We start from the raw sequence: 26145 nt of genomic DNA on the forward strand, positions 1-26145 counted from the left end.
GCAGTATTATAGTAGTTATATTCTTGTACATAGGGGCAGTATTATAGTAGTTCTATTCTTGTACATAGGAGCAGTATTATAGTAGTTATATTCTTGTATATAGGAGCAGTATTATAGTAGTTATATTCTTGTACATAGGGGCAGTATTATAGTAGTTATATTCTTGTACATAGGGGCAGTATTATAGTAGTTATATTCTTGTACATAGGGGCAGTATTATAATAGTTATATTCTTGTACATAGGGGGCAGTATTATAGTAGTTATATTCTTGTACATAAGGGCAGTATTATAGTAGTTATATTCTTGTACATAGGGGGCAGTATTATAGTAGTTATATTCTTGTACATAGGGGGCAGTATTATAGTAGTTATATTCTTGTACATAGGGGCAGTATTATAGTAGTTATATTCTTGTACATAGGAGCAGTATTATAGTAGTTATATTCTTGTACATAGGAGCAGTATTATAGTAGTTATATTCTTGTACATAGGGGGCAGTATTATAGTAGATATATTCTTGTACATAGGAGCAGTATTATAGTAGTTATATTCTTGTACATAGGGGGCAGTATTATAGTAGTTATATTCTTGTATATAGGGGCAGTATTATAGTAGATATATTCTTGTACATAGGAGCAGTATTATAGTAGTTATATTCTTGTACATAGTGGGCAGTATTATAGTAGTTCTATTCTTGTACATAGGAGCAGTATTATAGTAGTTATATTCTTGTATATAGGAGCAGTATTATAGTAGTTATATTCTTGTACATAGGGGCAGTATTATAGTAGTTATATTCTTGTACATAGGGGCAGTATTATAGTAGTTATATTCTTGTACATAGGGGCAGTATTATAGTAGTTATATTCTTGTACATAGGGGCAGTATTATAGTAGTTATATTCTTGTACATAGGGGCAGTATTATAGTAGTTATATTCTTGTACATAGGGGCAGTATTATAGTAGTTATATTCTTGTACATAGGGGCAGTATTATAGTAGTTATATTCTTGTACATAGGGGGCAGTATTATAGTAGTTATATTCTTGTACATAGGGGCAGTATTATAGTAGTTATATTCTTGTACATAGGGGGCAGTATTATAGTAGTTATATTCTTGTACATAGGGGGCAGTATTATAGTAGTTATATTCTTGTACATAGGGGCAGTATTATAGTAGTTATATTCTTGTACATAGGGGGCAGTATTATAGTAGTTATATTCTTGTACATAGGGGGCAGTATTATAGTAGTTATATTCTTGTACATAGGGGGCAGTATTATAGTAGTTATATTCTTGTACATAGGGGCAGTATTATAGTAGTTATATTCTTGTACATAGGGGGCAGTATTATAGTAGTTATATTCTTGTACATAGGGGGCAGTATTATAGTAGTTATATTCTTGTACATAGGGGCAGTATTATAGTAGTTATATTCTTGTACATAGGGGGCAGTATTATAGTAGTTATATTCTTGTACATAGGGGGCAGTATTATAGTAGTTATATTCTTGTACATAGGGGGCAGTATTATAGTAGTTATATTCTTGTACATAGGGGCAGTATTATAGTAGTTATATTCTTGTACATAGGGGGCAGTATTATAGTAGTTATTTTCTTGTACATAGGAGCAGTATTATAGTAGTTATATTCTTGTACATAGAGGCAGTATTATAGTAGTTATATTCTTGTACATAGGAGCAGTATTATAGTAGTTATATTCTTGTACATAGGGGCAGTATTATAGTAGTTATATTCTTGTACATAGGGGCAGTATTATAGTAGTTATATTCTTGTACATAGGGGGCAGTATTATAGTAGTTATATTCTTGTACGTTATAGAAATTTGGGATAACTCATGTTGTTATCTCTTTTTTCTCCTATCAGCTGATAAATTAGCCAGCAGGGGGCGACAATGAGGACATATGAAAACTTCTAGTCCGGAGTACATATGATATATACCATCGTATGGAGACATGATGTGCAGGATATACAGCCAGAAAGAAGTATTTTGTATAATCTTTTAGTTTTTTTATGGATTTCTTAAACTTTACATCACGGTACAATCCACGGCGCGTGTCTGCATCCGCCATTAACTCCACATCGTCCCTCTGCTGAATTGTGTCCTAGAAGGACGTGAACAGTATTACGGTTTAGTAATTAAATACACTGCAGCATCCTCTTAGGGATAATTCTACCACGTGCAAGAGGGAAACCTGCAGAGCAGAGCTCATAGTTCAACCAAGGGATACACACCTTAAAAAAAAAAAAAAAAGTGCCATATTTTAGTTTAATTTTTCACTTTATACAGAGTCTAGAATTTATTTTTCTTTTGGATACTTTAAGCGATGTTTATTCATTTTAGCTTTTTGTTTCTTGTTATAATATTTACTTTTTTATACAATATTATGTATTTATTTTAAATTTAATATGACTTATTAGGTTTTTGGTTTATTTTTTTTTCGGAATTATATACTTTTAGATTTGGGCATATGCTTGGAGTGGGGAGGTCCAGCCTCTGTGGTTTACCCGGGGTATTTACATATAGGGCAAGGGCATACAGCATAGCCTTTGCGCCATTGGAGACGGAGAGAATCGCCAGATCCCTCGTTGCGTGTTTCGCCGTCCACAAACCCGCGCGTTATGCCACCAATCTGCTCGTTTTGCCACCCATCTATCTGCACCTGTGTTCCGCCGCTCAGTCTGCCTGCGCATTGTCAGTTTCGCTGTCCATCCACGCATTTTGACACCCATTTGTCTGCATATCTGTGTTTCGCCGCTTAGTCTGCTCATCTGTCTGCACATCTGTGTTTCGCTGCTCATCTCTACGTTTCACAAGTCATCTCCGCGTTTCGCCACCTATTTGTCTGCACATCTGTGTTTCGCTGCTCAGTCTGCACATCTGTGTTTCGCTGCTCAGTCTGCTCATCTGTCTGCACATCTGTGTTTCACCACCCATCTGTCTGCACATCTTTGTTTCGCTGCTCAGCTGCGCGTTTCGCCACCCATTTGTCTGCACATCTGTGTTTCGCTGCTCAGTCTGCTCATCTGTGTTTCGCCACCCATCTGTCTGCACGTGTTTCGCCGCTCAATCTGCTCATCTGTCTGCACATTTTTCGCCGCTCAGTCTGCACATCTGTCCGTACATCTGTGTTTCGCCACCCATCTGTCTGCACATGTGTTTCGCCGCTCCATCTGCTCATCTGTCTGCACGTGTGTTTCGCCGCTCAGTCTGCTCATCTGTCTGCACATGTGTTTCGCCGCTCATCTCTGCGTTTCGCCGCTCCTCTGCCCGCCCCATCACCCTCGCAGCTGCTGCAGCTCTGCTCCAGAACGAATATGTTTCTAACATGAGGTTATAATTACTTCTATTTGTAACAGCGTTAATTAAATTTTAATTAAAGCAAAGTATAAGGAGACATGTGTACCGCCGGAGAGGCGCTGGCACGGCTTCTGTGCGCCTGTGACGGCGGGGGAGGGGAGGCGACCTACAGCCAGAGCCGTAAATTACAACAAAGCGACGCAGCTAAACCGGGCGACCTCCAATAAAAGGTTTATGGCTCCTGAGACGGCGCGAGCGGAAAGTTACATAATCGCCATTTCCAGCTCCGACAATAGCTTATTATATCGGAAAATGGAATCGGCTCCGGGCACCGGAGAAAAAAACCCGCCGGATCCGACTTTATTGGTCTTGGGTTGACCGGAGACTTGTGGCACGGTGGGAGGTGTTATTACCGGGCGGCCTCCAGTCTCTACAGGACACACTACTGCAGAGAGAAGGTGACGCAGGCCTCTACTTTTTGTGGCTGATAACAGAGAAAAATAGACCTTCAGCCCCTTCCACTCATTCAGAAATGGCTGATAACAGGGAGCAATAGCTACTATACAGCAAATGCAAAGAGCGTAGGGCTGTCACTTTAAGGCTGTGATTTTGGAGGGCTCCCTCCAGTGCGGAGGCAGCGCTCATTACAGATTCCTGGATGTCACAGATTCACAGAGGTGCAATATTGCTACATTCACACATCGGAGCCGTGATCTGCCCCAGCAACAATGGATAGAAGCGCTCGGATCTCTGCCCCAGCAACAATGGATAGAAGCGCTCGGATCTCTGCCCCAGCAACAATGGATAGAAGCGCTCGGATCTCTGCCCCAGCAACAATGGGTAGAAGCGCTCGGATCTCTGCCCCAGCAACAATGGGTAGAAGCGCTCGGATCTCTGCCCCAGCAACAATGGGTAGAAGCGCTCGGATCTCTGCCCCAGCAACAATGGGTAGAAGCGCTCGGATCTCTGCCCCAGCAACAATGGGTAGAAGCGCTCGGATCTCTGCCCCAGCAACAATGGGTAGAAGCGCTCGGATCTCTGCCCCAGCAACAATGGGTAGAAGCGCTCGGATCTCTGCCCCAGCAACAATGGGTAGAAGCGCTCGGATCTCTGCCCCAGCAACAATGGGTAGAAGCGCTCGGATCTCTGCCCCAGCAACAATGGATAGAAGCGCTCAGATCTCTGCCCCAGCAACAATGGATAGAAGCGCTCAGATCTCTGCCCCAGCAACAATGGGTAGAAGCGCTCGGATCTCTGCCCCAGCAACAATGGATAGAAGCGCTCGGATCTCTGCCCCAGCAACAATGGGTAAAAGCGCTCGGATCTCTGCCCCAGCAACAATGGGTAGAAGCGCTCGGATCTCTGCCCCAGCAACAATGGGTAGAAACGCTCAGATCTCTGCCCCAGCAACAATGGGTAGAAGCGCTCGGATCTCTGCCCCAGCAACAATGGGTAGAAGCGCTCGGATCTCTGCCCCAGCAACAATGGGTAAAAGCGCTCGGATCTCTGCCCCAGCAACAATGGGTAGAAGCGCTCGGATCTCTGCCCCAGCAACAATGGGTAGAAGCGCTCGGATCTCTGCCCCAGCAACAATGGGTAGAAGCGCTCGGATCTCTGCCCCAGCAACAATGGGTAGAAGCGCTCGGATCTCTGCCCCAGCAACAATGGATAGAAAGCGCTCGGATCTCTGCCCCAGCAACAATGGGTAGAAGCGCTCGGATCTCTGCCCCAGCAACAATGGATAGAAGCGCTCGGATCTCTGCCCCAGCAACAATGGGTAGAAGCGCTCGGATCTCTGCCCCAGCAACAATGGATAGAAGCGCTCGGATCTCTGCCCCAGCAACAATGGGTAGAAGCGCTCGGATCTCTGCCCCAGCAACAATGGATAGAAGCGCTCGGATCTCTGCCCCAGCAACAATGGGTAGAAGCACTCGGATCTCTGCCCCAGCAACAATGGGTAGAAGCGCTCGGATCTCTGCCCCAGCAACAATGGGTAGAAGTGCTCGGATCTCTGCCCCAGCAACAATGGATAGAAGCGCTCAGATCTCTGCCCCAGCAACAATGGATATAGCGCTCGGATCTCTGCCCCAGCAACAATGGATATAGCGCTCGGATCTCTGCCCCAGCAACAATGGATAGAAGCGCTCGGATCTCTGCCCCAGCAACAATGGATAGAAAGCGCTCGGATCTCTGCCCCAGCAACAATGGATAGAAGCGCTCGGATCTCTGCCCCAGCAACAAGGGATAGAGGCGCTCGGATCTCTGCCCCAGCAACAATGGATAGAAGCGCTCGGATCTATGCCCCAGCAACAATGGGTAGAAGCGCTCGGATCTCTGCCCCAGCAACAATGAATATAAAGCGCTCGGATCTCTGCCCCAGCAACAATGGATAGAAGCACTCGGATCTCTGCCCCAGCAACAATGGGTAGAAGCGCTCGGATCTATGCCCCAGCAACAATGGGTAGAAGCGCTCGGATCTCTGCCCCAGCAACAATGGGTAGAAGAGCTCGGATCTCTGCCCCAGCAACAATGGATAGAAGCACTCGGATCTCTGCCCCAGCAACAATGGATATAGCGCTCGGATCTCTGCCCCAGCAACAATAGGTAGAAGCACTCGGATCTCTGCCCCAGCAACAATGGGTAGAAGCGCTCGGATCTCTGCCCCAGCAACAATGGATATAGCGCTCGGATCTCTGCCCCAGCAACAATGGGTAGAAGCGCTCGGATCTCTGCCCCAGCAACAATGGATGGAAGAGCTCGGATCTCTGCCCCAGCAACAATGGATAGAAGCACTCGGATCTCTGCCCCAGCAACAATGGATATAGCGCTCGGATCTCTGCCCCAGCAACAATAGGTAGAAGCGCTCGGATCTCTGCCCCAGCAACAATGGATAGAAGCGCTCGGATCTCTGCCCAAGCAACAATGGATAGAAGCGCTCGGATCTCTGCCCCAGCAACAATGGATAGAAGCGCTCGGATCTCTGCCCCAGCAACAATAGGTAGAAGCGCTCGGATCTCTGCCCCAGCAACAATGGATATAGCGCTCGGATCTCTGCCCCAGCAACAATGGATATAGCGCTCGGATCTCTGCCCCAGCAACAATGGATATAGCGCTCGGATCTCTGCCCCAGCAACAATGGATATAGCGCTCAGATCTCTGCCCCAGCAACAATGGATATAGCGCTCGGATCTCTGCCCCAGCAACAATGGATATAGCGCTCGGATCTCTGCCCCAGCAACAATGGATATAGCGCTCGGATCTCTGTGACCACGCACCTCCGCCTTCCGGATGCTCTCCTTCACCTCCTCAATCCTCTGCTCCAGCTCCATGCGGCCCTGCTCCGAGGCCGGAGAGCTCTGACACTCCAGATCATCCAGCAACTGCGGAGGAAGCGGGAAGAAGACATTAACTACTGGGAATAGGTATATGCATATGGCGGCCAATGTGGCTTGCACAATTATGGGGTGGCCCCGGCAGCCGGCACAATTATGGGGTAGCTCCTGCGGCCGGCACTATTATGGGGTGGCCCCTGCGGCCGACACTATTATGGGGTGACCTCTGCGGCCAACACTATCATGGGGTGGCTCCAGCAGCCGGCATTATTATGGGATGGTCCTTGCGGCCGGCACTATTATGGGGTGGCCCCAGCAGCCAACACTATCATGGGGTGGCTCCAGCAGCCGGCATTATTATGGGGTGGCCCCTGCAGCCTGCACTATTATGGGGTGGCCCCTGCAGCCGGCACTATTAAGGGGTGGCCCCTGCAGCAGGCACTATTAAGGGGTGGGCTCAGCAGCCTGCACTATTATAGGGGGGTGGGGACCCTGCAGCTGGCACTATTGTGGGGGGCCCCTGCAGCCAGCACTAATATGGGGATCCCTGCATCTGGCAGTATTATGGGGGGAGCACCTGCAGCCTGCATTATTATGGGGGTCCCTGCATCTGGCCCTATTATTCAGGGGCCCCTGTATTCGGCATTATTATGGGGGGTCCCTACAGCCTGCACGATTATGGGTGAGCACCTGCAACCAGCACTATTATTGGTAGTCCCCCATAGCCAGCACTATTATGGGTGGACTCCTACAGCTGGCACTATTATGGGGGGGGGCGCCACTGCAGCCTGCACTATTATGGGGGGGGGGGGCACTGCAGCCTGCACTATTATGGAGGGAGGGGGGGCACTGCAGCCTGCACTATTATGGGGGGGCCACTGCAGCCTGCACTATTATGGGGGGGGGGGCACTGCAGCCTGCACTATTATATTCTTGCAGAGTCCCTCCAGTCTGTACTATTATGGGGGGCCTCTGCTGCCCCTGTTATGGGGATATGATGGGCCACTGTGGCCATCACTTATGGGTGGTCCCTACAGTGAGCACTGTTGTGCGGGTCCTCTTAAGGAGGCACTGAAATAAGAGCCCACATGCTGACAGTGACCTTTGTGATTAACCGAGTTCTGGTTCTCCTGTTCATTCTGGTCACATGCGTCCCCCATAACTGAAACAGTTATGGGGGACGGCCTCTGCAGCAGGTATTGCTATGGGAGCTGGCACTGTTATGGGGATTCTTGCAGCTGGCGCTGTTATGATGCCACCTTGGTGGTCGCGGTTATGTGATCCCACTATCATCACCATTTTAGTGACATGTGGTCCTCACGGTTAGGGGGGTCCCTGCATCTAGCACTATTAAAGCTGTAGTGTAGGTTATAATGGTGCCCTTATTGGGGGTCCTGCTATCTCCACCACGTGCCACCGTCCACCATGGCGTCTGATCATTTCCAGAGCCCACCGCCCGTCCTGCGGCCCCCCGGCCCGCGCACCTACCCGCTGGCTGTGGATGATGTTCTTGTGCTCCCGGGCCGCCCTGGTCGCCCACTTTCGCGCCTCCTTGTTCAGGCTGTGCTCCTCCGTGGTGCCGGTCTCAGACTCCAGCTGCCGACTCTGCGGAACAACAAATCACATTCAACTCCTGTATCGGGACCGCTGCAGACAATCACCCGGCGAGCGACGGTATGCTCATCACCAGCGAGAAAATGAGGCGCCATTTACCGGAGCGACCGGCACAACGTACCCTCAATAAGCAAAGCGAGATCACCGAGCCCTAATAAGAGGCCACCACCTTCTGGAAGAGAAAGGGTCCTATTCACTGACAGCAAGCGGAGATACTAACGAGGCAAGGAATGGAAACACAGAGCCACATCCAGAAAACCCCACACAGATCAGTCATTCATTCAATGGCTCCATCGGATAGACAGATAATGGACTTTATATGTGAGACGTGCAGGATCGTTCCCCTCCCCCCCCGGCCTCGCGCCTCTGCAGAAGCGTCTTACGTTACGGTTACTGGCACCTTCCCTATAATCTTGGCACGGGCCGGCGCCCACTCTCCTGCCAGAGACTGCAAAACGCTGAATTAACAAGATCTTTCCTGGTTTCTCGCAGCCCATAAAGCGTCAGATAACAGCGAGAGCGTAGCTGCGGGATGTAGGTAACGAGTGGCGACAATTTCTGGGACAGGATCGGTGGGACCACCGGCAGCGAGGCCACGGATTTAACCAATAGAGCGCTCCCCGGACGGACGCAGGGAGCAGCCGCTGAACGCTCCGCAGCTGTATATTACACTCGGTCACCATGATCTCAGGAGGTAAACGAGAAGGTTTTCATTCCCTGACAGCAAGCGGAGGAAGAAATCTCAACCGGGCTGTATACTGCTCACAACCCAGAGCTTGTCACCATTGTATCTAGTCTAGACAACGCTCTGTGAGCTCAACAGCCCAGACCACAGTGCACCTGCCCTGATACATTGTAACAAACTATCAGCACAGGAGATTGTGCAGGCTGGATGCAACTGTAACAAACCCTCAGCTGTGGAAGGGATAAGATCAGAGGGGATTGTCCATACTGGATGCAACTGTAACAAACCCTCAGCTGTGGAAGGGATAAGGTCATAGGGGATTGTCCAGACTGGATGCAACTGTAACAAACCCTCAGCTGTGGGATGGATAAGGTCATAGGGGATTGTCCAGACTGGATGCAACTGTAACAAACCCTCAGCTGTGGGATGGATAAGGTCATAGGGGATTGTCCAGACTGGATGCAACTGTAACAAACCCTCAGCTGTGGGATGGATAAGGTCATAAGGGATTGTTCAGGCAGGACGTAACTGTAACAAACCCTCAGCTGTGGAATGGATAGGGACAAAGAGGATTGTGCAGGCTGGATGCAACTGTAACAAACCCTCAGCAGTGGGAGGGATAAGGTCAGAGGAGATTGGCCAGGCTGCATGCAACTGTAACAAACCCTCAGCAGTGGGAGGGATAAGGTCAGAGGAGATTGGCCAGGCTGCATGCAACTGTAACAAACCCTCAGCAGTGGGAGGGATAAGGTCAGAGGAGATTGGCCAGGCTGCATGCAACTGTAACAAACCCTCAGCTGTGGGATGGATAAGGTTATGAGACTATCCAGACTGGATGCAACTGTAACAAACCCTCAGCTGTGGGATGGAAAAGGTCAGAAGAGACTGTCCAGGCTGGATGCAACTGTAACAAACCCTCAGCTGTGGGATGGATAAGGTTATAAGAGACTATCCAGACTGGATGCAACTGTAACAAACCCTCAGCTGTGGGATGGAGAAGGTCAGAGGGGATTGTGACAAGTATGAGGTCAGGTTGGATGTAAATAGTTAACGCTCCATTCACTGAAAATGGTGAAGGACTGAAGCACAAGGTGCAGGACAATGTTGCAGAGCAGCGTCCACCTCTCTCCTGTCCCCATAGTTCGTTACAATGTATCAGTGCAGGTAATTGTACGAGGCTCCCAGCTGCAGGTCGGATACAATCGTAACAATAAGTGTCCGGTCAGGACCTGGATATACAAGGTTTCCATTCACTGAAGGAAACAGGGATGTTGTGCACAATGCAGCTCCACGGAGGGAGCGCAGCTCTGGAGAATGGCAGCCGATGCACAGACGGCGGCATCGCCTGCGCAGAGTCAGGGAATTCCCGCCATTGCCTGCGATGTCAGCACCGGCCCCTGTGACCTTGCAGTGACTTTCCCCATCTTCCATCCCCGGTGTCCCCCGTAACCAGATATTCCAGAGTAAACAGGAAAGGCCGGCCCCTGGGCACATCTGCAGGCTCAGCCATCCGCACAATGTCCGCTATCTCCACAGAGAGGAAGACGGGGAAGCGGGAGAAGCGCTGACACCGGCGGTGGAAATCCTCCCGGAAGAGCCCGAACAATAAAACCGGCCACAACTGCACACAAAGGTGCAAACTGCTTCCACGAAAACCCACAAATATCATCTCACGGGGCTGGGCAGCTCCCTCCGTAAAACAGTCACTCTCCTGGTAACATGGCGGCTAATGCAGCTCCCAGAGGCGTCCACAGGGGGAGACACACGGGCTCCCAGAGGCGTCCACAGGGGGAGACACACGGGCTCCCAGAGGCGTCCACAGGGGGAGACACACGGGCTCCCAGAGGCGTCCACAGGGGGAGACACACGGGCTCCCAGAGGCGTCCACAGGGGGAGACACACGGGCTCCCAGAGGCGTCCACAGGGGGAGACACACGGGCTCCCAGAGGCGTCCACAGGGGGAGACACACGGGCTCCCAGAGGCGTCCACAGGGGGAGACACACGGGCTCCCAGAGGCATCCACAGGGGGAGACACACGGGCTCCCAGAGGCATCCACAAGGGAAAATACAGGGGCGCCCAGAGGTGTCCACAGGGGGAGACACACGGGCTCCCAGAGGCGTCCACAGGGGGAGACACACGGGCTCCCAGAGGCGTCCACAGGGGGAGACACACGGGCTCCCAGAGGCATCCACAGGGGGAGATACACTGGCTCCCAGAGGCGTCCACAGGGGGAGATACACGGGCTCCCAGAGGCGTCCACAGGGGGAGACACACGGGCTCCCAGAGGCGTCCACAGGGGGAGACACACGGGCTCCCAGAGGCGTCCACAGGGGGAGACACACGGGCTCCCAGAGGCGTCCACAGGGGGAGATACAGGGGTGTGATACAGATATAGGTGAGAAAAATGAACACTTGCTGCACAGTCCCCTGCAGAGCTCAGCTGATCGCTGGGGTCCCAGATGCAGCTTCACTGATTAGCGACAAACTGGGCATGAGAGGGAATAGATATGCAATACCCCAACAGCAACTGTCTAATATACATATACTGTGCACACACACACACACATATATATATACACATATACACACACACACATTAATATATATATATATATATATATATATATATATATATATATATATATATATATATATATATATTTTATATATACACACACACACACACACACACATACATACACACACACACACACATACATACACATACATACATATACACACACACACACACACACACACACATACATACACACATACATATACACACACATACATATACATACACACACACACATACATATACATACACACACATACATATACACACACATACATACACATACACACATATACATACACACACACACATATACATACACACACACACACACACATACACATACATATACACACACATACATATACACACACACACACACACACACACACATACATACATATACACACAGGCCCTAGTCAGATGAAAAGCGGGGTCTCACAGCGACATCACTTCGGCCCTATATATTACACACATTGCACAGTACACCGCTATACACTGCACACATTCCGCATGTACACACATTGCTGAGTGCAGCCCCCTGATATAATGTGGGTAACGGTCAGTCACTGCCATCCTCCCGGGAGACGGATTATAATGATTTATACACCCAATGAAATCAACATGGAATCACATGATCAATGGAAAGCGGGAGACGGAGGCCGAGCGGGATCTACCTTGGCCAGAGAAATTCTCATAGCACTGACAGGAGAAGGTTCAATGTCCACCAGAGGAACAGCGCGAAAACTCTGACCGCGGAGGGAGGACAGAAACAGAGACAGACAGACGGCACAGGGTTAGAACATGGAGACAGAAAGCACCTATAGATTCACCCACGTCACTAATCTGAGCTCAGGGGATGATATAGACGTAGCTATAGTGGGTAGCGTTACAGTGAACTGCTTATGTATGGGCAGTATTCTAGTATTTATATTCTTGTACATAGGGGGCAGTATTATAGTAGGTATATTCTTGTACATAGGGGCAGTATTATAGTAGTTATGTTCTTGCACATAGGGGCAGTATTATAGTATTTATATTCTTGTACATTGGGGCAGTATTATAGTAGTTATATTCTTGTACATAGGGGGCAGTATTATAGTAGTTATATTCTTGTACATAGGGGGCAGTATTATAGTAGTTATATTCTTGTACATAGGGGCAGTATTATAGTAGTTATATTCTTGTACATAGGGGCAGTATTATAGTAGTTGTATTCTTGTACATAGGGGCAGTATTATAGTAGTTATATTCTTGTACATAGGGGGCAGTATTATAGTAGTTATATTCTTGTACATAGGGGGCAGTATTATAGTAGTTATATTCTTGTACATAGGGGGCAGTATTATAGTAGTTATATTCTTGTACATAGGGGGCAGTATTATAGTAGTTATATTCTTGTACATAGGGGCAGTATTATAGTAGTTATATTCTTGTACATAGGGGCAGTATTATAGTAGTTGTATTCTTGTACATAGGGGCAGTATTATAGTAGTTGTATTCTTGTACATAGGGGGCAGTATTATAGTAGTTATATTCTTGTACATAGGGGGCAGTATTATAGTAGTTATATTCTTGTACATAGGGGGCAGTATTATAGTAGTTATATTCTTGTACATAGGGGGCAGTATTATAGTAGTTATATTCTTGTACATAGGGGGCAGTATTATAGTAGTTATATTCTTGTACATAGGGGCAGTATTATAGTAGTTATATTCTTGTACATAGGGGGCAGTATTATAGTAGTTGTATTCTTGTACATAGGGGCAGTATTATAGTAGTTATATTCTTGTACATAGGGGCAGTATTCTAGTATTTATATTCTTGTACATGGGGCAGTATTATAGTAGTTATATTCTTGTACATAGGGGGCAGTATTATAGTAGCTATATTCTTGTACATAGGGGCAGTATTATAGTAGTTATATTCTTGTACATAGGGGCAGTATTATAGTAGTTATATTCTTGTACATAGGGGCAGTATTATAGTAGTTATATTCTTGTACATAGAGGGCAGTATTATAGTAGTTATATTCTTGTACATAGGGGCAGTATTATAGTAGTTATATTCTTGTATATAGGAGCAGTATTATAGTAGTTATATTCTTGTACATAGGGGCAGTATTATAGTAGTTATATTCTTGTACATAGGAGCAGTATTATAGTAGTTGTATTCTTGTACATAGGGGCAGTATTATAGCAGTTCTATTCTTACCGTGTCACTGTCACTTGGCTGGAACTGGAATGGCTGAGCTTTGTGAAACACTGGATTCTCCTGGATGAATATCTGGAGGTTATAATCCCGCATCACCTAGAAATAATCAGACATTTGCTCAGTGTTGATCTACAGGGGGCAGATATACCGTCTTGTACATGATGAGGAGTTGCCCACTTAATACATTCATGCTCCCTCTGACCGGTCTATGTTGAGCCTCATGCACAAGAACATTTATGGGAGTGATGCAAAATGAGTGAACCAGAACAAAAAACCTAAAACAGAAAAAAACCCAAAACTATAAAAATGGAAAACTATAAAAAAAGAACATCAACAATATAAACCCTGGAACTCCCCCGATCTACAGGAAGAGCCGCGGTATCGCCCCTTGTGAGCGGCTGTACCGGGATGACACATGCACCGGACAGGAGAATATACGGCAGGCGATGGCGGAAGATCTTACCGAGGAAGGAAATTTCAGCTGCATGAAAGCCTGGAACACGAAAGAGAGGAGGGGACGCGAGTGTTAGGAGAAGTCGGGGCGACCGGTGTTATAAAGGGGGAGCACTAATATTCTCAGGTCACAGTGATGCATCATATGGAAGATCAACTATAACATATATATATATATATATATGTTATGATATAATATACATACATACATACATATGTGTGTATATATAATATGTGTGTATATATAATATGTGTGTATATATAATGTGTGTATATATAATATGTGTGTGTGTGAGAGAGATATATATAGATATATATATATATATATATATATATATATATATATATATATATATATATATATATATATATATATATATATATATATATATATATATATATATATATATATATATATATATATATATATATATATATATATATATATATATATATATATATATATATATATATATATATATATATATTACAGTGCTGGCCAAAAGTATTGGCACCCCTGCAATTCTGTCAGATAATACTCCGTTTCTCCCTGAAAATGATTGCTATCACAAATTCTTTGGTATTATTATCTTCATTTATTTTGCTTGCAATGAAAAATCACAAAAGAGAATGAAACAAAAATCAAATCATTGATCATTTCACACAAAACTCCAAAAATGGACCAGACAAAAGTATTGGCACCCTTAGGGCGGCTTTGCACACTACGATATCGCAGGTGCGATGTCGGTGGGGTCAAATTGAAAGTGACGCACATCTGGCGTCGCAGTCGATATCGTAGTGTGTAAATCCTTTATGATACGATTAACGAGCGCAAAAGCGTCCAAATCGTATCATCGTTGTAGCGTCGGTCATTTCCATAATTTCGGAAGGACCGATGTTATGATGTTGTTCCTCGCTCCTGTGGCAGCACACATCGCTGTTAGTGAAGCCGCAGGAGCGAGGAACATCTCCTACCTGCGTCCTGCGGCTCACGCCGGCTATGCGGAAGGAAGGAGGTGGGCGGGATGTTTATGTCCCGCTCATCTCCGCCCCTCCGCTTCTATTGGCCGCCTGCCGTGTGACGTCGCTGTGACGCCGCACGACCCGCCCCCTTAATAAGGAGTTTGGTTGCCGGCCAGAGCGACAGTCGCAGGGCAGGTGAGTGCATGTGAAGCTGGCGTAGCGATAATGTTCACTACGGCAGCTATCTCAAGATATCACAGCTGCGACGGGGGCGGGGACTATCGCGCTCGGCATCGCAGCATCGGCTTGCGATGTCGTAGTGTGCAAAGTGCCCGTTAGTCTAATACTTGGTTGCACAACCTTTAGCCAAAATAACTGTGCACAACCGCTTCCGATAACCATCAATGAGTTTCTTACAATGCTCTGCTGGAAGTTTAGACCATTCTTCTTTGGCAAACTGCTCCAGGTCCCTGAGATTTGAAGGGGGCCTTCTCCAAACTGCCATTGTGAGATCTCTCCACAGGTCTTCTATGGGGTTCAGGTCTGGACTCATTGCTGGCCACTTTAGTAGTCTCCAGTGCTTCCTATCAAACCATTTTCTAGTGCTATTTGAAGTGTGTTTTGGGTCATTGTCCTGCTGTAAGACCCATGACCTCTGAGGAAGACCCAGCTTTCTCACACTGGGCCCTACATTATGCTGCAAACCTTGTTGGTAGTCTTCAGACTTCATAATGCCATGCACACGGTCAAGCAGTCCAGTGCCATTATGACAATTTTTTTTTTCATTGAAGACAAATTAAATGAAGATAATAATACCAAAGAAGTTGTGATTGCAATCATTTTCAGGAAGAAACTGAGTATTATCTGACAGAATTGCAGGGGTGCCAACACTATTCGCCAACACTGTATGTATATGTATATGTATATATATATGTGTATATATATATATATATGTGTATATATATATATATACACACACACACACACACACACACATACGTGCATATACACACACAAATACAGGGTGGTCCAAAAGTAGGTGGGCAGTATGTGTAATAGGGTTATCAAACATGGTGTAAAGTGAAACTGACTCAGTTGCCCTTAGCAACCAATCAGACTCCACTTTACATTCTTCACAGATTCTTTGGAATATGAAAGGTGGAATCTGATTGGTTGCTAAGGGCAACTGGGTCAGTTTCACTTTACACCATGTTTGATAACCCTATTACACATTCTGTCCACCTACTTTTGGACCACCCTGTATATACATGACATTTTATATATATATGTACACATATATATTATATATACACACACACGAGATATATATATATATATATAAAAACACATATTTATATATATAAATAAAAACACATATACTTATATATTATATATATATATACATACACATATACACATATATATACACACACACACACACACACACACACACACACACATATACATACATATACACATACACATCTCTATCTATCTATCCATCTATCTATCTCCAAGCATATACATATATAGACCCCCGCCCCTCAGATCTCCGCATCCAGTATTATAGTGGGGTATTTGGGAGCCTACATATTACCTGGTGCTTTATATCATCAGTGCCAGGTCTGCAGAAGAACTGACAATCTAATCCCCAACTGGGACAACTTCATGGGAAACCTATGCTTCAACGCTCCATCCCAGGGACCCATCGTCCATTACGAGGGCCACTCACCCGGCTGGAGGTCTCCAACAAATACTGGAACGTGCTCTGCACCGCCTGACACGTCTCCAGTTCCGTCCGGCTGAACGCCATCAGATAGTCCTTCAGGTGGTCGTAGACGTTTCCATCGAGGGTCTACAGGGAAACAAGAGGGGGAATGAGAGCAACAAGAAGCAAAACGGAAGGGGGTAAAGGCCCCTTGGGATATTCAGAGATCCCTCATATCCCAGATAAGATCATGAGAAGAGGTAAAATGGGTTCATCAAAGCTGCAGTGCAATTCTGGAGCACAACCAGCAAGCAAAAGGTAGAATGGCCATCCGGGGGCTCCATGGAAAACCTGCACCGGGGCCCAGCTATCAACCAGGATGCAGAGATAGAAAGGCCATCCGGGTGGCCCCACGAAAAATCTGCACAAGGGGCCCATCCAGCAAGGAGAGGTAGAACAGCCATCTGGGGACCCCATGGGAAATTTGCACTGGAGCCCGAGCCATCAACCAGCAAGCAAAGGTAGAAAGGCCATCCGGGAGCACCACGGAAAATCTGCACCAGGGGCCCCAACTATCAACCAGCAAGCAGAGGTAGAAAGGCCATCCGGGGGCCCATGGAAAATCTGCACCAGGGGCCCCAACTATTATAATACTGGAAACAGCTTGGGACCCCCATTGGGCACTTTGTGAACTTCAGATTGTCATGTTTGCTGTCAGTGAATAGTCACAGTCTTGCTCACAGTTGATGGTTTGTTACAATTGCCTCCAGCTTGGATAATCCTCGGGAATCCAAACACATGAGCATTCATAACAATGTAACAGCAAAGGTAAAAATATTTTCATTTGTTTATTTTGCTCCATTGCTGTCAGTGAATGGAAACCCTGATGGTTTATATGTATATGGAGAGGCTGTTAACCCCATCATGGCTGCCTCCTGTTCACACAGCTGTTGGAAGGTTTCTCTGTAGGAAATCCTTTATGACATACGTGCCCCTGGGCTCCTTCCAATCTTCCTTGCGCTGGTACATTGTAACAATCCGCAGTGATCTGCTGTAATTCAGGAGCCCTGAGCTGGGAATGGATATGGAGAGGAGAAAGCTCCTGGGACGGTGACCTCTGCCCGTTCACAGCTCCGTCATCCGAGCGCTGACATTAATGTCCTAATCCAGAGCGGGGACTTGGCAGTGGAGATGAAAGCTAGAACCAGAGAGGACATCAAACACTGGAGCCAGAAGAGAGCGGACGTCTCACACCTCTGACCTTCTACAGAGCTGAGGGTTTGGTGCAATTGACTGGTCTGAACGGTGCCTTAGGGCCAGGAGATTTAGGAGCATTTGTGTTGCAACTGTGACTAGGGATGAGCAAACCCGAACGGCAAAGTCTAAACGCAAACTTTTTTTTTAAAAAAAAAGTCTATGTCTGGGTTCGGGTTCTGTTCGTATGCTAATAAAGTTTGTTGAAAGGCTGATGCCTGTACACTGCTGTGAACAATAAAGTTGAGAATAAATAATTACGTGGGGTCCTGCCTATTTTTGATACCCAGCAAAGGTAAAGCAGACAACTGTGGGCTGCAACTCCCAGCCGTCAACTTTACCTTAGCCGGTTATCAGAAATAGGCAAGACCCCACGTAATTATTTTCAATTTTATTGTTCACAGCAGTGTACAGGCATCTTCCCCATGCAATAAAGCTTGTTGATTGGCTTCGCTACAGCCTTTCAACTAACTTTATTAGCATATGACAGCACCCGAACTCAGACATGGACCTTTTTTTTTTAAAAAAAAAAAATAAAAAATTAAATAATAAAAAAAAAAATCCTGGAGTGGGGTCCCCCCTATTTTTGTAACTGGCCAAGATAAATCAGACAGCTGGGGACTGGTAATATCAGGTTGGGAAAATACATGGTTATTGGGCCCCTCCCAGCCTAAAAATAGCAGCCTGCAGCTGCTCCAGAAGTAGAGAATCCATTAGATGCGTCAATTCTGGTGCTTCTCCTCGGATCTTCCCATTTGCCCTGGTGTGGTGGCAATCGGGGGTCATGATTTCGGGGTTGATGTCAGCTGGCATCAAGCCTAGGGGTTAGTAATGGAGAAGCGTCTATCAGACTCCCACATTACTAATCCGGTAAGTGTACAGTTACAAAAAAATAGTTTATTTGAAAAAAGCCCACCCCCCCTCCCACACTAATTTATTACTTCAAAATAAACCCTGGAAGTTCTGATGTACTCCAATTGGGGAATAAACACTCCCCCACACCCACTCATTCATCAATTTATTAATTCAAAATAAATCCTGGTCAGCAGCAGGTACAAGTGGGAGAAATTTGGGGCTGCAGTTGACCGGGCGTGACCTATGGAGCCTCATTTTGGGAACATTCTGAGAACAAGGCTCCATAGGAATCGATTGGCGTCGTGGGACATTACAACATTGCATTACGTCGGAACTTCCAGGATTTCTTTTTAGTTAATAAATTGGTGAATGAGGTAGTGTGAGGGAGTCTTTGTTAATTATTTTTTTTTTCGTATGTGTCTTAACTCTACACTTGCTGGGTTAGTAATGGTGGAGTCTTATAGACTCCTCTCCATTACTAGTCGCTGGGCTTGATGCCAGCTGACATGAGCACCAAAATATTACCCCGAGTGCAACCGCTCCAGGACAATCACCAAGTAAAGTGCCAGATTTGGAGCATCTAATGTGATGCTCCTCTTCTGGGGCAGCTGCGGGCTACTATTTTTAGGCTGGGAAGTGGCCAAATAACCATAGACCTTCCAGCCTGATAATACCAGACCCCAGCTGTCAGATTTACCTATGCTAGTTATCGAAAATAATAATAAAAAAAAAAACAGCTTGGGATCCCCTCTATTTTTGATAACCAGGTAATGCAAACAGCTGAGGGTTGCAGCCTGCAGTTGTCTGCTTTATGTGTGCTGATTATCAAGAATATTTTTTTTTTTTTTTTTTACTTATTTCCTTATCCACATTTGTTTCCAGGGCAATTGCCCCTATTTTTCTACCTTCTGCAGCCCACTACCCCTTACTACGACCATTTTATAGCACAAAAGTTGGGTCACTATTGACTGATATGTGGTTCAGGGTCAAGTCCGGGTGTCGAACTAAACCTTTAACATAAGTCCGGCTGAAATCTGGCAAACTCTAGCTTCCATAGGTCCGCTCATCCCTAGCAATAACTGAGCCATATTTCTACTTAACAGACCTGGTTGACCATTAGGGGGCGCTGATTACATGATGCTAGACCAGAGGGTGCAGTGCGTGGGTCTGACCAGCAGAGGGAGCTGAAAGAATTCTGCCCATGGGAGATCAGTATATGGGAATCAGACAGACTGGGACCAAATGGGGGAGATGGCGGTTATAGGGGTGCGGATCCTGTGGAGAGAGGGCGCTATAATTATACAAAGCATGTGACCGTTATGGTGGTGCTTCGAGGCAGTTTGGTTACGTGATAAATAATCATTAGTTTTTGTGACTTGCCCATATAACCCAGCCAGTGCTCCCAGTACAGCCCAGCCCCCTCATTGTGACATCACCAGTGCTCCCAGTATAGCCCAGCCCCCTCACTGTGACATCACCAGTGCTCCCAGTATAGCCCAGCCCCCTCACTGTGACATCACCAGTGCTCCCAGTACAGCCCAGCCCCTCACTGTGACATCACCAGTGCCCCCAGTACAGCCCAGCCCCTCACTGTGACATCACCAGTGCCCCCAGTATAGCCCAGCCCCCTCACCGTGACATCACCAGTGCCCCCAGTATAGCCCAGCCCCCTCACTGTGACATCACCAGTGCCCCCAGTATAGCCCAGCCCCCTCACTGTGACATCACCGGTGCTCCCAGTATAGCCCAGCCCCCTCACTGTGACATCACCAGTGCTCCCAGTATAGCCCAGCCCCCTCACTGTGACATCACCAGTGCTCCCAGTATAGCCCAGCCCCCTCACTGTGACATCACCAGTGCCCCCAGTATAGCCCAGCCCCCTCACTGTGACATCACCAGTGCCCCCAGTATAGCCCAGCCCCCTCACTGTGACATCACCGGTGCTCCCAGTATAGCCCAGCCCCCTCACTGTGACATCACCGGTGCTCCCAGTATAGCCCAGCCCCCTCACTGTGACATCACCAGTGCTCCCAGTATAGCCCAGCCCCCTCACTGTGACATCACCAGTGCCCCCAGTATAGCGCAGCCCCCTCACTGTGACATCACCAGTGCTCCCAGTATAGCCCAGCCCCCTCACTGTGACATCACCAGTGCTCCCAGTATAGCCCAGCCCCCTCACTGTGACATCACCAGTGCTCCCAGTATAGCCCAGCCCCCTCACTGTGACATCACCAGTGCCCCCAGTATAGCCCAGCCCCCTCACCGTGACATCACCAGTGCCCCCAGTATAGCCCAGCCCCCTCACTGTGACATCACCAGTGCCCCCAGTATAGCCCAGCCCCCTCACTGTGACATCACCGGTGCTCCCAGTATAGCCCAGCCCCCTCACTGTGACATCACCGGTGCTCCCAGTATAGCCCAGCCCCCTCACTGTGACATCACCAGTGCTCCCAGTATAGCCCAGCCCCCTCACTGTGACATCACCAGTGCCCCCAGTATAGCGCAGCCCCCTCACTGTGACATCACCAGTGCTCCCAGTATAGCCCAGCCCCCTCACTGTGACATCACCAGTGCTCCCAGTATAGCCCAGCCCCCTCACTGTGACATCACCAGTGCTCCCAGTATAGCCCAGCCCCCTCACTGTGACATCACCAGTGCCCCCAGTATAGCCCAGCCCCCTCACTGTGACATCACCAGTGCTCCCAGTATAGCCCAGCCCCCTCACTGTGACATCACCAGTGCCCCCAGTATAGCCCAGCCCCCTCACTGTGACATCACCAGTGCTCCCAGTATAGCCCAGCCCCCTCACTGTGACATCACCAGTGCCCCCAGTATAGCCCAGCCCCCTCACTGTGACATCACCAGTGCCCCCAGTATAGCCCAGCCCCTTCACTGTGACATCACCAGTGCCCCCAGTATAGCCCAGCCCCCTCACTGTGACATCACCAGTGCTCCCAGTATAGCCCAGCCCCTCACTGTGACATCACCAGTGCCCCCAGTATAGCCCAGCCCCCTCACTGTGACATCACCAGTGCCCCCAATATAGCCCAGCCTCCTCACTGTGACATCACCAGTGCTCCGAGTATAGCCCAGCCCCCTCACTGTGACATCACCAGGGCTCCCAAGATCCTCTGAGCCACACGCATCAGCAGCACAAACCCATGTCTGGTTCTGATGTTTGTTACAATGTATCAGCGCAGTTATAATGTATCAGTTTGGGGTCCGGGCTTTTGTCTAGATTGGATACAGTTATTGCTCACAGGTGTTAAACCTAATCTCTGACGCTTCCATTCACTGACAGCAAGCAGAGACCTGAAAAAGAATAGAAACAAAACGCAGATTAGAAAGTGGCAGAACATTTCCCTTTAGGACTTGCGTGGACTGGACGTTCCCATTAATGATGGCACATGTGCCGCAGCAGGGTGGTATATTTAGACGGCGGCCTCACCAGCCGCACTGGGCACAGGAAACAGGTGGAGCGCAGAAAGGAAGGGAGAGACCGCGGCCCCCCAGAGACCCCATAAATCACTAATCTGTTCATCATGTCTGACCATTCCAGACAATGGGAACTAAACCCAAACAACCAGCAGCGACAATGACTCACGGGCAGCGCCAACGACACCCCAGAGCGGCACATTTCCTCCAAAAATCCCTTTCTACGAAAGCTGGGTGATAGATCTGTGTAACAGCAGCCATAGTGGTCGTCACCCAGCTTTCCCAGAAACTGATAGGTGAGAAACGACTGGAGGGAAGAGTCCAAGTAATGAACCCCGGGGGGCATCCTGGCCAGTCCTGAAATCAGTCTGCCCTTCCAATAATGGACACAAGTCTATATGCTTATACGCAGCAGCTAGACTGAAAAAGCACAGCTGCAGTGTAAAGCATGGAGAAGGCAGAAAGCAAAAACCTAAGCTTATGATGAGAAAGGAAGTGGATTTCCGACTATCTTAGACTATCAGTTCATGGGGCCATGCTGAAGTCACTAATAGCAGTGTCATAATGGGGGGAGAGCTGAGCTGCAGTGTAAAGCATGACGGATGGATAAAGATGCAGTCTAAATAGCGGATTTCAGACTTGCCTAGATGGCGGATTTCAGACTTGCCTAGATGGCGGATTTCAGACTTGCCTAGATGGCGGATTTCAGACTTGCCTAGATGGCGGATTTCAGACTTGCCTAGATGGCGGATTTCAGACTTGCCTAGATGGCGGATTTCAGACTTGCCTAGATGGCGGATTTCAGACTTGCCTAGATGGCGGATTTCAGACTTGCCTAGATGGCGGATTTCAGACTTGCCTAGATGGCGGATTTCAGACTTGCCTAGATGGCGGATTTCAGACTTGCCTAGATGGTGGATTTCAGACTTGCTGAGGTGGTAGATTTCAGACTTGCTGAGGTGGTAGATTTCAGACTCGCCTAGATGGCGGATTTCAGACTTGCCTAGATGGCGGATTTCAGACTTGCCTAGATGGCGGATTTCAGACTTGCCTAGATGGCGGATTTCAGACTTGCCTAGATGGCGGATTTCAGACTTGCCTAGATGGCGGATTTCAGACTTGCCTAGATGGCGGATTTCAGACTTGCCGAGATGGCGGATTTCAGACTTGCCTAGATGGCGGATTTCAGACTTGCCTAGATGGCGGATTTCAGACTTGCCTAGATGGCGGATTTCAGACTTGCCTAGATGGCGGATTTCAGACTTGCCTAGATGGCGGATTTCAGACTCGCCTAGATGGCGGATTTCAGACTTGCCGAGATGGCGGATTTCAGACTTGCCTAGATGGCGGATTTCAGACTTGCCTAGATGGCGGATTTCAGACTTGCCTAGATGGCGGATTTCAGACTTGCCTAGATGGCGGATTTCAGACTTGCCTAGATGGTGGATTTCAGACTTGCTGAGATGGTGGATTTCAGACTTGCCTAGATGGTAGATTTCAGAATTGCCTAGATGGCGGATTTCAGACTTGCCTAGATGGCGGATTTCAGACTTGCTTAGATGGCGGATTTCAGACTTGCCTAGATGGTGGATTTCAGACTTGCTTAGATGCCAGCTGACAGTGCAGCAGAGCTGGAGCCATGGACCAAAGGTTGACGACATCCGGGACACTAGCTCCAAGGTGTAGTGGCAGTTGTATAATATTTGGGCCAGTTTAGGTCACTCCCCCCCCCCCCTCCCCCGGCACATCCAGACGATCACACATTCCTCGCCTATATTCGAACAATACTATAATGACATCAGTCTCCGACCCTCCGAGTACAAAGGACGGAGGAAGTCGGATCAGACGAGCGGCATAAACACGTCCGCCGGCCATTCAATGCACCAGCAAAGAAATGCCATTGTCTGATCGGCCGCAAGACTGGCACCGCAGACAACAAAGGGACAAGGGAGCCCCGTGCGCCCCCCACCTCGGCACCCACACTACTGAGCCCTCACCCAGAGGCACAGGTCATTGAGCCCCAGATGGTGGTAAATGGCACCCAATCAATAATATGGTGAGACCGCCAGTACGACCAGTCTGTGTATGGTGCCCATTACCCAGCGTCCTCCGCTTCCCTCGACATCGATATACTGCCAGACTTACCTTCATGGCATTGGCCAGGTCTGTCTGGTAATAGCGGTCCTGGTGGGCATTGGCGGCTGCCAGGGTGAGGAGATAATCGTTCCGGGCGTGAGTGGCTTTGGCGTTACATTCCTGTCTCCGAGCTTTTAACTGGAAGAAGAAGAAGAGGTGGACTCTGATGACATCAAGGTCTGTGTGCCCCGAAACGCAAAACCACCCGAAACGCAAAACCACCCAAAACGCAAAACCACCCAAAACGCAAAACCACCCAAAACGCAAAACCACCCAAAACGCAAAACCACCCAAAACGCAAAACCACCCAAAACGCAAAACCACCCAAAACGCAAAACCACCCAAAACGCAAAACCACCCAAAACGCAAAACCACCCAAAACGCAAAACCACCCAAAACGCAAAACCACCCAAAACGCAAAACCACCCAAAACGCAAAACCACCCAAAACGCAAAACCACCCAAAACGCAAAACCACCCAAAACGCAAAACCACCCAAAACGCAAAACCACCCGAAATGCAAAATACAAGTGTCACATGATCACCTGGGCCCCCAATCATCTCCAAACGAATAATACAGTTCCATCACTATAGGGTTAGAATTAAGGTTATAGAGTGAAGGTTAAAGTTAAGGGGTCCAGAGTAAGGTGCTATGGTTAAGATTAGGGGGTCATGTTTGGGGTTAGGGATAAGGTCAGGGTCAGGGATACAAGGGCCGGGGCTACAAGGGGCTGGGGCTACAAGGGGCCGGGGCTACAAGGGGCCGGGGCTACAAGGGGCCGGGGCTACAAGGGGCCGGGGCTACAAGGGGCCGGGGCTACAAGGGGCCGGGGCTAGAGGGTCAGGACTAGGATTACAGAGTCAGGGTTAGGGGGTCAGGGCTAATCATCCATTGCAATTCTGCAGCTAATACCGTTTTTTGCCTTACAAGGGGCTGTGCTAAGTGAACAAACCCTTTAAGATCCACAGATACGTTTCAGAACCTTTTCATCTTCATTCACATACAAAAGTAAAATTTCAGACATCTCCGGTTACAAGAGAGCAAAGCATTATGGGAACTGATCAGCCGCCGGTTGGGTCACACGAGTGTCAGCCATATGCAGCCAGTTTCAAAATTCGGCAGAATTTTAAATGCAGCTCCGGATGTGAATGGAGGCAGCGGCATGAAATCACTCACCTTCACATTTGCCTTCTGTAAACTTATCCTAGATTGGAACAAGCTGAGTTTAGATCTGAGAAGAGAAAAAAAGAAAACTGTGTAAGGAAAGATGCGAGGAGCACAAACAGCTCAGCTACATCATTACTGACAGCCCTGCTACATCATTACAGACAGCTCTGCTACATCATTACAGACAGCTCTGCTACATCATTACAGACAGCTCTGCTACATCATTACCGACAGCTCTGCTACATCATTACCGACAGCCCTGCTACATCATTACAGACAGCCCGGCTACATCATTACCGACAGCCCGGCTACATCATTACCGACAGCCCGGCTACATCATTACCGACAGCCCGGCTACATCATTACCGACAGCCCGGCTACATCATTACCGACAGCTCTGCTACATCATTACCGACAGCTCTGCTACAT

At 47.9% G+C, this 26145-nt stretch overlaps 1 protein-coding gene across 4 annotated transcripts in view; it reads right to left on the bottom strand.

The window, feature by feature from the left end:
- FCHSD2 (FCH and double SH3 domains 2) overlaps positions 1-26145 on the bottom strand; it is a 142012-nt gene that overhangs the window by 19160 nt on the left and 96707 nt on the right. Inside the window, exons 7-14 of one of the 4 annotated variants that reach the window (XM_075334725.1) lie at positions 25726-25780; positions 24559-24687; positions 16894-17016; positions 14209-14238; positions 13746-13841; positions 12209-12280; positions 8141-8257; positions 6596-6700 (exon numbers count right to left, since the gene is read on the bottom strand). In XM_075334725.1, the coding sequence (XP_075190840.1) occupies positions 6596-6700; positions 8141-8257; positions 12209-12280; positions 13746-13841; positions 14209-14238; positions 16894-17016; positions 24559-24687; positions 25726-25780 (727 nt within the window). The remainder of the gene's footprint in view (positions 1-6595; positions 6701-8140; positions 8258-12208; positions 12281-13745; positions 13842-14208; positions 14239-16893; positions 17017-24558; positions 24688-25725; positions 25781-26145) is intronic. The other 3 variants (XM_075334726.1, XM_075334727.1, XM_075334728.1) reach the window with 3 other exon arrangements.

This window comes from Anomaloglossus baeobatrachus, chromosome 2, assembly GCF_048569485.1.
Source record: "Anomaloglossus baeobatrachus isolate aAnoBae1 chromosome 2, aAnoBae1.hap1, whole genome shotgun sequence".
Classification (NCBI taxonomy): Eukaryota; Metazoa; Chordata; class Amphibia; order Anura; family Aromobatidae; genus Anomaloglossus; species Anomaloglossus baeobatrachus.